This window comes from Rhopilema esculentum, chromosome 12 (assembly GCF_057945365.1).
Source record: "Rhopilema esculentum isolate cy_ngs chromosome 12, ASM5794536v1, whole genome shotgun sequence".
In the NCBI taxonomy this organism is placed as follows: Eukaryota; Metazoa; Cnidaria; class Scyphozoa; order Rhizostomeae; family Rhizostomatidae; genus Rhopilema; species Rhopilema esculentum.
The window spans coordinates 5,844,323-5,857,084 of record NC_142826.1 but is presented as its reverse complement, the minus strand read 5'-3'; the positions used below and the strand labels follow the sequence as shown (position 1 = coordinate 5,857,084).

The window sequence follows — 12,762 nt, the reverse complement described above, 5'->3', positions numbered from 1 at the left end:
CTCTACCTTGAATTAAGAAGTACATTGAGCAGAAATATACAGCAAGACGAACAATTTGAGACGAATTTACGGTCTAAGTCGAGAAAAGACAAAACAGATGAGAATTTTCGCATTTTTTTGGATTCATGAAATACAACAAAACAAAGCATCGAAAAGCTGTAGTTGCCAGATCTGTTTTAGATTTTTTAAATTTTTTTTTAAAAGATTTTTAAAAGAATGAAAGATTTGGGATTTTTTAAAAGGAGAAGAAGAAAAAGTCTCGAAATTTGTTGGGTCATGTATGGTAGGCTTGTTGGTTAGAGTTGACGAGGTTGTGCGTAAAACTTTTTGCCCACTAACCCTGCCCCATAAAAAGTATGCCAAAATACGGCACAATTATGCCAAAATTTACCAGATCTCATGATATTTACCATTAGCAAATGTAACTGAAACATGCTCATTCTAAGGCAAACTCTAAAAACAGAGCAAGCTGTTCTCACGTATTTCTTTTTTTATAGACTTTTTAATTTTGATACCCTGCTCAAAAATATGATTCAATTCATAACACCCTATCCCATACTTTTTATTTGAAAAGGATGCCCTGTCCGTTAGGTCAAGTATCGGAGTGCACCTATATGAATCAATCATTGCTACAAATTGAATTCCTGAGAAAATCTGAATACACAGTTGAGCATTTGGTAGTTACCAAGTAAGCAAGCCTGTAATATTGCGAGCTTTGATAGTTGTTGGTAAAATCGTCAGTTTGTCTGTAATGTTGCCTAAAGCTAGATGAAATTGGGACAGTCTTAATTTTTGCCCATACAGAGAAATCTTGCTTTTGCATCTCCGCTTGTCAGCGTACTGGAAGCAGGACCAGTCGCACGGGGGGTGTAGGGAGTGTAATACCCCCAAGAAAAGACATTTGTGTTTTAGTCTGTAAAATTGGGATTTTAGTCGGTAAAATTGGGATTTTGACGGGTGGATGATCTTTTTAAATTTTCAAACGAAAAATTATCCTTCATGTAATTTTTAAAAACATTCAGAATATTTAAAAGTTCTGCAGTTTGATTTTTCCGTTGATCCTGAAGAAGATTTTCAGGAACATCACAGAAGAAGATTAATCCCAAGAAATTTGACAAAAACAGAGATAATTTCAATCTGGGAGATGCATTTTTAGACTTAATTTCAAAAAATTTCTTTCGCGTCGGACCCAACCATGGTGGGCCCTCCTATGTCACTAAACTTGAGTCTAATCCCCCCTCCCAGGCTCAATTTTCGCGGGCCCCCGTTTCTGAAAGTACAAAGCACAATGCTCCAGGATCGTCTACAATCTCTCACGCTGATTTTGTGCGAGAAATACTTTTCACAGAACCCATCTGTTATCAAGAAGTGGGTCCAGTTGAAGAACAGAAGAGTTCGATTCTGTGTTTCTGAAAGTTGAATAAACTACGTGACCATGGAGCTTACTTTAGAACTTTCATAAAGCTAATAGTTTTACAGCTGAAGTTGCTTTGTAACAGCTGAAATTCAAAAATTAACAATGCTGAAATATTTTGATTGCATTAACGTAGTGTACGCTGCCAAAATGTACTCGGTAGATAAAAACTTGCACCTCACCCCCCTCCCCCCTTTTAAAAGAATTTCCTGAAACCGGGCCTGACTGGAAGGCAGACCACTTTTTATCACATCAGCTGTACAGTGAGAATGCAGGGCTAGAAAGTTGCAGAGGGGCTGGAGGGAGATGCTCATAATTGCAAACATGATCTAAAACTTGAAAACGAAGGAAAGCTATGTCTACGTAAACCTTTCCTGTCTTCGCTTAAATAAGTTTTGAATCTCAAAAAGGATACGTGAATTTTTGCTTTGTTCTAATGAATAATTTATGTTAGTTTTCTCAATTGATTGGAATAAATTCCAGTTGATCGATTTTCCCCTGCTTTCATACTGACCATTGGTGATAGTCCTTATCAGGGCCCACGCCACAGGGGGGCTAGGGGCCATGGCCCCCACTTTTTGTGAAGCAATTAATTTCAAAGCTGCAATAAAAGGTGAAAGAATCCTAGGTTCCATTTTTCGTTAGCCTAGCCCCCTCCCCCCCCAAAAAAATTTAAAATTTGTGGCGTGGGCCCTGCTTATACTCATAAATTGAAGTCCCAAGCAGTTTCACAATCTTAATCTGAGACATGGGCGTAACACAGTAGGATTATTTTGAGAGCAAATGAACCAGGAAAAGTTTTAACAAAGTGCAATATTTTTTCAATTGACCGATCGTAAAACCAGAAGTTTAAATTAAGGGTTATGATGGGAGTTTTCTATGTAAGCAAATGCTTTGTAAACAAGAAGCCTCATCCCTACTCCTACGTCATGCAAAGAAGGAGCATGGGAACGACATCAGTTAGTTTTAAGAATTTAAGGTAAAGTTTCAACCAGGATGATTGTTCAGTCAAATCTTGTTGGGGATACGACCTGAAACGGCTATTGCCTTTCCTTTTGTTTGTCGCTCAAAGTTTAAAGCCAATCAGAGGAAAGTGTGCTAATAGGGCATGCGCAGTTGCTCCCAAACGGGGCCGTAAATCGAATTGGAGTAGAACCAAACGGAAGCTCTTAAAATTGCATAAAACAACATTCTTCGGAGGGAGTGATTCAGTAAAGAGTATTCAAAATTTTGCATAGTACACCAAGACTTTTGGTAGATTTTGAGTCTCATCGCTTCCACTCTTCCTTGTTCTTTTTTGCTCACAATTAGCAACAACAACTCTCATTTCAGTCTTTCACAAACCTAGAAGTATTAAGCATTTCAAAAGTGGGCGCCTATAATTATAGGCAAAAAACACCTCGTTGAGCTGCAAAAATGTACTTTACATCTGTTTTCTGAAAGTTGGTGCACATGCTTCCTGTGCCACACCAGATGCTGTGATTATAAACTGGGTTGTGTAAAAGGTAGAACAATTAAAAGTTATGTTTATGTTGTTGTTAGACCAAAAATTGGAAAGGGTAGTAGCAATATTGTGAGATTTGATAAACATGCATATTGGGTTTGATACGCGGAAGAATTGCTGGAAGAAGGCGTAAAACTCAAAGCTGCCTTTGTGAGGAGTCCGTAGACATGATTCCAATCCACTTGCTTCTCGTTATGCATATTTCAAAAATAGCGCTAAAAAGCAGAGGCGAAGTGCATTAGACTGAAAAGTATGTTGAAAAGAAAACATTAAAAGCAATAGTATGCTTGTTACTTGGCTCAATGGACTGCTGGAACGAAGGGGCTGACGTGGCTTTGCCTACACTACTATACAACGAGTCGTTTTGCTCCTAGCTTAAATTTGGGATCAACAGGGCTTTCTGAAACAACGGAATTTTAAGAAAATTTGTCACGGATTACGGAAATTTGGCAATTTCTCGACGGATTGACAGATTTCTTACCACTTTCCGGACGCAGAGTTTCTCGATAATGATACACGGAACACGAAATTTTTATCACGTTTTACGAAATGCAGAATTCTTGACATTATGTCTTGTAAGAAGGACCTGGTCAAACCCTGGCTTATCAGGCTAGGTTTATCTGACCGGCAGCATATATCTACAATTTTGCGATGTAGCAGCTAACTGACACCAAAGCAGTAGCTCTCACGATTTCATGGCTGCATGGAGCATAAGTACATCTGCTGTAAATTAAAATCTTGATCGTGAATGATCTCAAAGAAATGATAGTATCTGAAATTATATCGTCTGCTCAGTAAAACATAGAGTCAAATTACAAGGCCTGAATGCAAAAAAGTCTTTCTTCCCTTTGCTCCGGGCTCTCGACTTCAAGACGAGGCTACTCTGTCAGAATTGATTCCAGATTACGAGTCTACCACAGAGTTTTTTTAAGTCCAAACTTCCTATCAAGACCACAAGAATTTACAATTAAAAGTAGAATAGCGGGGGCGGGCTTTGTTTTCAATGCAGCTTGGCTGAGCCAAGAAGCAGTGGAATGAAGTCAGGATAACTATGAATCACATTTAAGCTATCCAGGGAGGGAAATGTTTAAAGAAAATACTGAATAACAAGCAATACAGAGAAAATGGCCTCAGAAAAATCTGCAGTCAGGGGGAGACCGCTGCAGAATGCAGTAGGGTGTATTTTCGATATATCTGAGCCGTGCGGTAAGGTTCAAGAGAACTATTGCTCCTATAGCCCTTTCTAAAGGAAATGGGGGATAAAAGATTTTTTTCTTAAATTAAAGGCTCTTGGGCAACAAGCATGCTTGAGACTATATTATCAAAAGCGGCCTGAGTAACAGCCTCATGCAAAATAACAGCTACAGCAAAGTATGCCGGTTTCTCAAAGTCTTTAAGAAAGGAAAGATGAACGAGACTGGAGGGGCAAATATCCCAGGACAGGATGTTAAAATGGTCCTGAATTGCACAGTACACTTTTTGATTATCAACTTGAACCGGAACCAGACCTCAATGATATTTAAAATCAGGGCCCCTTAAAGGAAGGCAAAGGGCATAACTTGCCCAAGAGCCTCCGGGTCTAGAGGGCATCCTAGTGTAATGCATACTATTTTAAAAATTGAATTAACGAAACGTAACAAAAGTATGCCTTAAAATAGTAACACGCTTTTAACGACTGCAAGAAATTGTGAAGTTTTTAAGCTAATTTAAAAGGCGTGGTAGCAAAAAATTTTCTTTTCAATTTGCTCGCAGGGAGCCTCATCTTTCCGTTTTGCCCTAATAGGAAACTTCTCAGGGGCCCTGTCTAAATTTCTAAGTATAATGTTTTTAAGGTCTCAGCCTTCATAGTTTATCCGACCACAGCCCTGGCTGCTTTAATATTAACTGATTGATCATTGCAGAAAGTGAGCTTCAATTAGTTTTACACAGGAGAGACATTCTTGAAATTAGGACATGATCGTACCTATCATTCGACCACTCCCCCAAGGTCTCTAAAAGATAAAACACGTTTATTTCAAATGTTTATTTCACCTTGACTTTTGTATATACCTTTTGCAACATATAATTTTTCTTCCACAGTTCAGGAAACTTTGCTTCTCCCTAAATTATTATCTTAACAAGCCTTAACATTTGGCCATAATGACCGTAAATGTTTATGTTAATCCACCCATCTTTAAGTTCATTTTATATGAACATTCCCATTCCCAAATGCCAACAAATCGATAATTTCATCCAACAAATCAATAAGTAAGTGCAAACCCTCTCAGTTATTCAATATCAGGCACTCTAAAAATTTCGCATTAGTCATTAATCAAAAAACTAATGTGGTTAGTCATAAGTCATTATTCAATTGAATAGTAATTATCCAGTTGGCAAAAAGTCTGCGAGTCAGCTAGTAAAAAACTCTTCTACCAACTATGCTTCTACACACTCGACAGACATGGAATTACTGCAAGTATTGCGCACTTGCTTGAAAAAATTACAAGCTAGCCAGACCTGCAAATTAAGCCGGTTTCCACTTTGACTGATGTTTGAAAAATCAACTACAGGGGCATCCACCAATGCACAGAAAGGATTCCTAGGAGAGGGTGGGGGCTGATTTCTCGGCACAGAAAGGATTACCTGTTTGCTGGATTGTGTCGGTGCTTTCGAGCAGGGGCGGATCCAGAGCAAATTTGAAGGAGAGGCAGTTGGTAGTGGGGGCGCTGAAAATTTTTCAAAAATTGGTGATGAGAATACGCTGTATACAACAATTTCAGATCCATTTTCGAAATAAACAACATAACTTTGAGGTAATTCTTGAAGCAAATTAACCTGTTGGTCTCAGAAACTTTTTCACCCGATTCTCAGTTTTCAAAAGGGGCGCACAATTTTCAAAAAAGGGGCGCCAAACTTGCTTCAACTCGTTGAGGGAGGGACAACTTCCCCTTGTTGCCCCCCCCCCCCTTAAATCCGCCACTGCTTTCGAGGGGCATTTCACTCTTGGAAACACCGTAGAGATTTCACCAAAATGATAGGACTTCCAGACTTAACACCCCCCTAAAGCGAAAAGGCTAGCACTCGCACTGCTTACTCCTTTTTAAATTAAGAACAAATTAAGAACAATCAAGCCTCAGATTTTTGAAAAAATTAAAAACAGATCTTAAATTCACTGGTTCTTTTAAAAAAGACTGTAAATGAGCTAAAAATGGTTGGGGATCTCTGCACCCAATTCCCTTGCCACACATGGACACTTCCAATACCTAAAAAGGGGTGTATCACTCTTTCCAAAGTTTGCTATAAATACCGCTTAGAAGAAAAACACACGTGGGCAACATGAAATTAGTCTATGTTCTGTGCTTAGTGGTGATTTCGACAAAATAGGCCATTTCCTTCTTTCCTCTATAACAGCGAAGTTGACATAGTCGCCAAGGCTTACAAGCAACCTCAGCGAAAGCTGCGTTGTATTTATGTAGAGAAATGTCAAGCTGGTAGTCATTTGAATAGGTCGTGCGAAGGCCCGTCTTTGATTCAATCCGCGGATAAGACGTTTGCACAGCTATCAGCTCGCATTTCTTATGGTTTCCAACCAGGGTTTCCAACGTCTTACAAATTCAATTCACCGACACTCCGCGAACACACAAAAGCATGGAGACTTGCTGCAAAGCCGGTCCCTTTTAGTCTCACAGCACAAATCCTGTTTGTGAACTCGTTGAATTGATAATCCCAAATCTTTTCACATTATAATAACGGCGGCAAACTTCAAAAGAATTTTCGATGACCATCTTTGAATCATAAATGGTGTGGTGGGCTGATTGATCGGATATAAACAATAGAAACTCGTATTGTTTGGTTATTATATCGTGAATGTGTCAACACACGATCTCTCTATTTTAAATCAACCAATGACAGTGGTCGTTTGTCGGCATTTTCCTTTGATCAAGAGCACTAATTTCTTTCCCTCCTATGTATTCATTAGTTGACCGCCCAAATCCCACCCATTTCATCTTTGACACAATGCAATCCTATTAACGCGCGCCAAATCGCAGCGAGAGGCGGTCCATCACTTTGACATAAAAGAAGCCGCCTCCATGAATGATTGGTTTGCGGCCCTTCTGATGTCTGCTCTATTCACGCGGCATCCTTTGAAGTTTTAAGAGCTAGAAACAGCTGAGGGATCTAAGGAGTAGGAGGAGAGAAGTTGAATTCATTCGTGTTTCTCGCCTTATCGAGAGCGTACGTGAAATTCGGCATCGCATTTCTTGTTATTTTATGAAAGATTTTAAACATCAACAGACGAGCAATGTCTCCACCAACAGGTCCAGGCTGCAAAAGCTTCATGCTTTCTTGTGTAAGTAGCCTTTTTTGTTGCATTTCCTTTTTAAAAATGGGAGGAGGAGAGCAAATGAAAAGACTTTAGATAGTGAAAGGCGGTTCAGTTCAGTGCTGGAGGAGGTCATGAAATATGTTAAGAATAAACCTGTCAGTGCCATTTGCTACCTAAACTGATTTTGATAAAATATTCGCCATCCCTTTACAGCAGAAGCAACTAAAAAGAACTGTTAAACTTGGGTATTTTATCTTACTCGAGGGTGCTTTCCAGGTTAATTTCTTTCGGATATGAAAAGTTGTACAATACTATAAAGGCCTGATTGTTTGACATAACGAGAGTACTACAGTCTGTTGTTTGGTTTAGGCTGCACACATTGAGCATAAAGGCGGCGCAAGTGATACTTTGGCATTTAGCATCTAAGGTAGAAGATCTGATGCATTGTAATCCCTTTCCTGTAAAAGAACGTACACAATCCTCGCTTTCTATTGTTGCGTTGGGTTTTTGATTCGTGTATAATAATCAAAAGGTCAGTCGCCAGACAGCTTGATCGAATTGAGCATTGTCTTTCCAGTTTTTCTAATCATGGGTTTTTGAGTGAAATCCAACAACCAATTTGCTAAATTCCATCACCATTACTATAACAACACCCCTTTATTTTCAAGACTGTTAGCTGTGCAGAGAAATTGCCTTTGTACCTCGTCCTACTACAATTCCCTGCCTTGTTTACATGTTCTGAAGCTTTCAAAGGTCAAACTCCTTTTCATTTACGATCCTTAATGTAGGACTTCATATAAGAAACAGTGACAAAGTTTGATTTTACAAGAAATTTCTAAAAGCCGAATAGGCCAATGGTTGCGACGACAAACGTTAGTACCAAACATGATGTCAACAACACATTTTCACTTGAATTTCAGCCAAAGAAGCGTCCTAGGATTCTAAAACCAAATATATACGAACATGAATCATTATCAACTTATTCAGACAACAAATTGTCTTCATCTGTTGAATTTTGATGACTTTTCAATAAAATAAAGGGGAGGTTTTCATATGGACAAACGGCCCTGAAATTGCATAGAGGGCTTGAACCGGCCTAGGCTTTTCTGTTACTAAAGCTATCAGAAAAAAAAGCATATGACCTTATTTCTAGCAGTTTTTCATGTTTGTTTATTTTTCTTTCTACAGAAGAAATCCATTGACCTGCATGAGTTTGTTTGAATAGAATTGCCTCTGTCCTTAAAAATTAATTTGCTATGGCACGTGACTGCGTTTGTTCTTGATGCGAGATCCTCAGTGGTTAAAGTAAATAACCAATATTTTCAATTGATTAGTCAAAGTAATTGTCTTGGATTTGTTATTGAATTATATGTATCCGACTGTTTTTAGTCACGCCTTGATCATGTTGATTAATTGTCAAATAAATTTACTTCTTCAGGAGCACAAAACGCACTCTCCTCTGGCAATGTTAGCAGCAACATGCAAGAAAATTGGACAACAGTCGTCTATGTTTGATGTGGAACAGACAAAAAAATTGTTCCAGCCCTGGCAAACAGATGTTTCAATTCACTCGAGAGTTTTGCAGCGTTGCCATGATCACTCGTTGATCTCGCATAAAGAGTCTCAACTTCGCCCAGATTTTCCATGTGTCAGTTCACATTCAAAGGTCCCAGTCGCCCCTGTCACAGTGCTGTCAATCTCTCCTGAAATGAAAAAGAGCAACCAGTATGCATTTGAGCCAACCTCGAGAGTTTCAGCACCCCATTGCCCAGTTAAGCACAACTGTTCCCTTGCAAGCCCGGTAAAGAGCACTGCCTCGCAGCCACGCCATATATCTGTCAATCATGAACCTTTATTGCCATCATGGCTAGGCCATCAAGCTGGTATCCAAGGACATTTTCTTGTCAACCCAAACTCGCTTCTTCCTCTACCACAACTTCCTAGCAGCAGCACTCCATCTTCAAGCAGTCATCCGCCAATGATGAACATGGGTAGCGTGTCTCACTCTGGTCCAATGCGGTCATCCAACTCGCCTTCGGTGGGAGTGACCCGGAGGTGTCGCAGGTGCAAATGCCCAAACTGTCAATCGGGCAGAAGCTCGCCTAATAAGCCGAAACAGCACATCTGCCACATCCCAGGATGCGGAAAGGTGTACGGAAAGACTTCACATTTGAAAGCACACCTTCGCTGGCACAGTGGAGAGAGGCCTTTTGTTTGCAATTGGTTATTCTGCAATAAGAGTTTCACTAGATCGGATGAACTGCAGCGTCATCTGAGAACGCACACGGGCGAAAAGAGATTCTCTTGTTCCGAATGCGGCAAAAGATTCACTAGAAGCGATCACTTGTCAAAGCATATGAAAACGCATTCGAACAGCAAGAAGGGAAGCATAGCAGAAGACACTGACGAGTCAATGGACTCGAAAATAAACGATGAAAATGTCGATGTTACTAGTATTACTGAAACTGATAATTTGCTTCAAGTAGAGTAAAGTGCTGACATGATCAGCTTGTATATTAGTGCTTGTGATATTATTGTACAAATTTCAAATTATCCAACAAGCGAAACAGTAACACACTTGGTGTAAGATTAACCTGATGCAAATGTGATACACAATCACAATTTTTAATAAAAGTTCAAGCAAGGATTGACTGTTCTGAAACGTTGTGTTACTGATTTGTTTGTGTTAATAACTGTAAATATTAGATATTGTAGAATTATAATGTAGATAGAAGTCCAATGTAGATAGAAGTTCTTAGTAAATATGAGGAAGAAGATTATTGAAAACAAACAACACTTTGCCTTCAATTAGCTTTGTCTATCCTACATGAAAAAGAAAGTATTCAGAAATGTAATCCAGGAAATAATCTTTCAAACGAAAGCTCCACAGCTGGTGTATTTTATGAAAGTGGCAGAAGAAGCAATTTCAGAATACTTTGGTTACATGGTTTGTTTGGGATCTGATAAAAAATTTGAGTTTCAATGTGCTGGTTGAGGACATTCAAATGTATTTCATGCAATGTTAAGATACATTCAATCACAACACAAAAGTTTCCTCAAATTTCATTTTATCCTTCATACCTTATATCTATACCTCATATTGAATCTTTTACACACCTTAGATTAAAATTTTCTTTCTTCACTTCGGTTTTGGATGTTTTGAAAATAGAGATACATCGATGGAATATATCAGACGAAAAACCTAGATTGTTTTTTGTGAAAAGATTAATCAATGAATCTTTCTCTGACAAGCCAGAACAACAACACAAGAACATGTGCGCTAGACAAGTAGTCTGGGACCAACCAAATTTCGAACTACTTGTCTAAATTAGGCCGCTGCTATGTTATTATTGATTGTTAGAACAAGAAGAATTGATGACGTCTGCTTTATCTGGAATATTCTCTTCTAGAAAATTAAGTTGGTACTAGGCAACAATTGGCAGGCAGTGAAATATATGCAAGCGATTTTACCAGAAATTATTTATTTTTAGAGAAAAAAACAAAAAATGCTTTGGACATTTTAACGAGCAGTAGCTGAAATTACAACAGAAGCCTAGTGGTGCACCTTAAAACGTACCGTAGGCCTTGGCTCTTCGATTACGTTGTGGAAATCAACATGTTCTAGCCTTTTTTGGAAATGTTTACCAGTTTCTGTTTTATAATTATTTTCTGAACAGGGATATTCTTTCGAGATATACTGTCAAAATATGAGATGTTTCCAATCACCGAGAGAAGAGGCTACGAAAGGAGCGGTATTTTGACATGACAGGAAATACGGAACATCGAATGATGATGTCACTTAAAGGGGTACAGTCACCTGGAGGGGTACCTTTTTTTACAAGAAAACTAGCCTCGAAATTGGTCAAAAGTTAAGAACAAATTAAGAACAAGCTGAGGCAGAGCTTCTGCAAAATGCAATTTTGAACAACGTTTTTTCTCAAAATGGTGAGATTTTTAACGATGCGTGGGTGCTTTTTCGGTGAATATTCAAATTTGTCAGCAAATTAAGGCTGTCTCACTCGCTTTGTTGGCAAATGAGGCCTGCACACAACCCTAGAGCGAAAAAGCTAGCACTCGCACTGTTAAGATTAAGAACAAATTAAGAACAATCCAGCCTCAGATTTTGGGAAAAATTAAGAACAGTCAGCCTGAACTTAAATCTATCGATTCTTATTAAAAAAGAGTGTATATTCAACTTCTGTGTGAAAAGTAAGAAACCTTAGGGATTTTTCTAGTGCAACCTCTGATAATGATGAAGGATAGGCTGAAATTGCCATTCCTTTATCGCTCGAAAGGATCTATCGAGGCTAGGATTGAAAATGACGTTTACAAAAGTAGTTGTAGACTATAGTTGTTGGAAGTATTTTGATGGAATCTCCTTCGAGCCTTACTAGAGAAGGTTTGAGCCGTGGTTGGGCAAAAGCCTCTAGAGAGGCGGTGAACAGAGCAAAGTATTCGAAACGATTATATCATAAAAAGGCGCTTACGTAACAAGTGCTTGCCTGTGTAGTATTTTCCTGTAAATACCAAGTAATACTATGGATAATACGATGATCTTGAGCAAGTAGTTTTAAGCAGCATCCAAGATCCTTAAAGAAAGGGACGCCCGCACATGTAAATGACAGGGGGACCAACTTATGTATAGAAACCAATAATTTGCATAATGTGCCTGTCTTCTTTTATTTTTAATAAGGGTGCATATTGTTCCCACAGTCACCTATCAGCTAACAGGAGGGAGTTTGAGGCTTGTTTATGGGCTCTAGGTGTCTTCCCGAAAATCTTCTGGCCTATTATTTGTGCAAATACACCCCGTTGCTCGTCGGCTACTTTTGATATCACGAAATTGATAAAAGTTGAGCAGGTGGCCTAAACGCCCATTACCTAAAGCAAAAGCAACTTGCAGTGCACAATGTGCTACACATTTGACAGCTTCCGTTATCATCGAACAATGTGAAGCAAATAGGACTTTAAGGCGACAATATTGAACTTAAAACGAGGGCATGCGTGGGGAATAGGATGCAGTCAATGGGCAGCAAGTTGTCGCAAGGGCCTTCTGGGTACCATTTGGTGATCCGGTAATTACTAAAGAAACAGGTTGCTTTAATTTATTTATCAATATGGCAGTTCAGTTTTTATATTTTTGCCTCGGTCACAAACTCACCAATAGGTGAGCAATAAAATATTCTGATGCCAATAACGAGACATATAAATGTAATTCTAAGGTCAAAAAATAACTTGACTTTATTTACTAAGCTAATTTAATTCCAATTTCGGAATTGCTACATTGCGACTCATTTCTTCGCTTTTGCCGCTCAAAGTTTGGCCTAGGCCAACAAAATACAGAAGAATTTGTGACGCAATTGGGGTATTAGAATCACGTGGTTTTATTCAAATTCATCTTCATTGCATTTTCAATTTCTATCTTCGATAAAAATTCATCAAAATCAGTGAAAGATTTCATATTGGTTTAAAGTCTTGAAAAAAGCTTGAAAAAAGATGTGAGGAATTTTTGTGATGTGTCAGGACAGAAAAGCAAGA

At 38.7% G+C, this 12,762-nt stretch overlaps 1 protein-coding gene across 1 annotated transcript; it reads left to right on the top strand.

The window, feature by feature from the left end:
* Nucleotides 1-7,090: 7,090 nt before the first annotated feature.
* LOC135681197 (transcription factor Sp5) lies at nt 7,091-10,018 on the top strand. Its single transcript, XM_065195524.2, has 2 exons — nt 7,091-7,248; nt 8,663-10,018. The coding sequence occupies exons 1-2, from the start codon at nt 7,201-7,203 to the stop codon at nt 9,713-9,715; spliced, it is 1,101 nt and encodes a 366-aa protein (XP_065051596.1). The 5' UTR covers nt 7,091-7,200; the 3' UTR covers nt 9,716-10,018.
* Nucleotides 10,019-12,762: the final 2,744 nt, after the last annotated feature.

Coding starts and splice junctions, on each gene's coding strand:
- LOC135681197 (XM_065195524.2), top strand. CDS start 7,201: ATGTCTCCACCAACAGGTCCAGGCTGCAAAAGCTTCATGCTTTCTTGT. Junction 7,249..8,662: donor AAAGCTTCATGCTTTCTTGT/GTAAGTAGCCTT, acceptor TTACTTCTTCAG/GAGCACAAAACGCACTCTCC.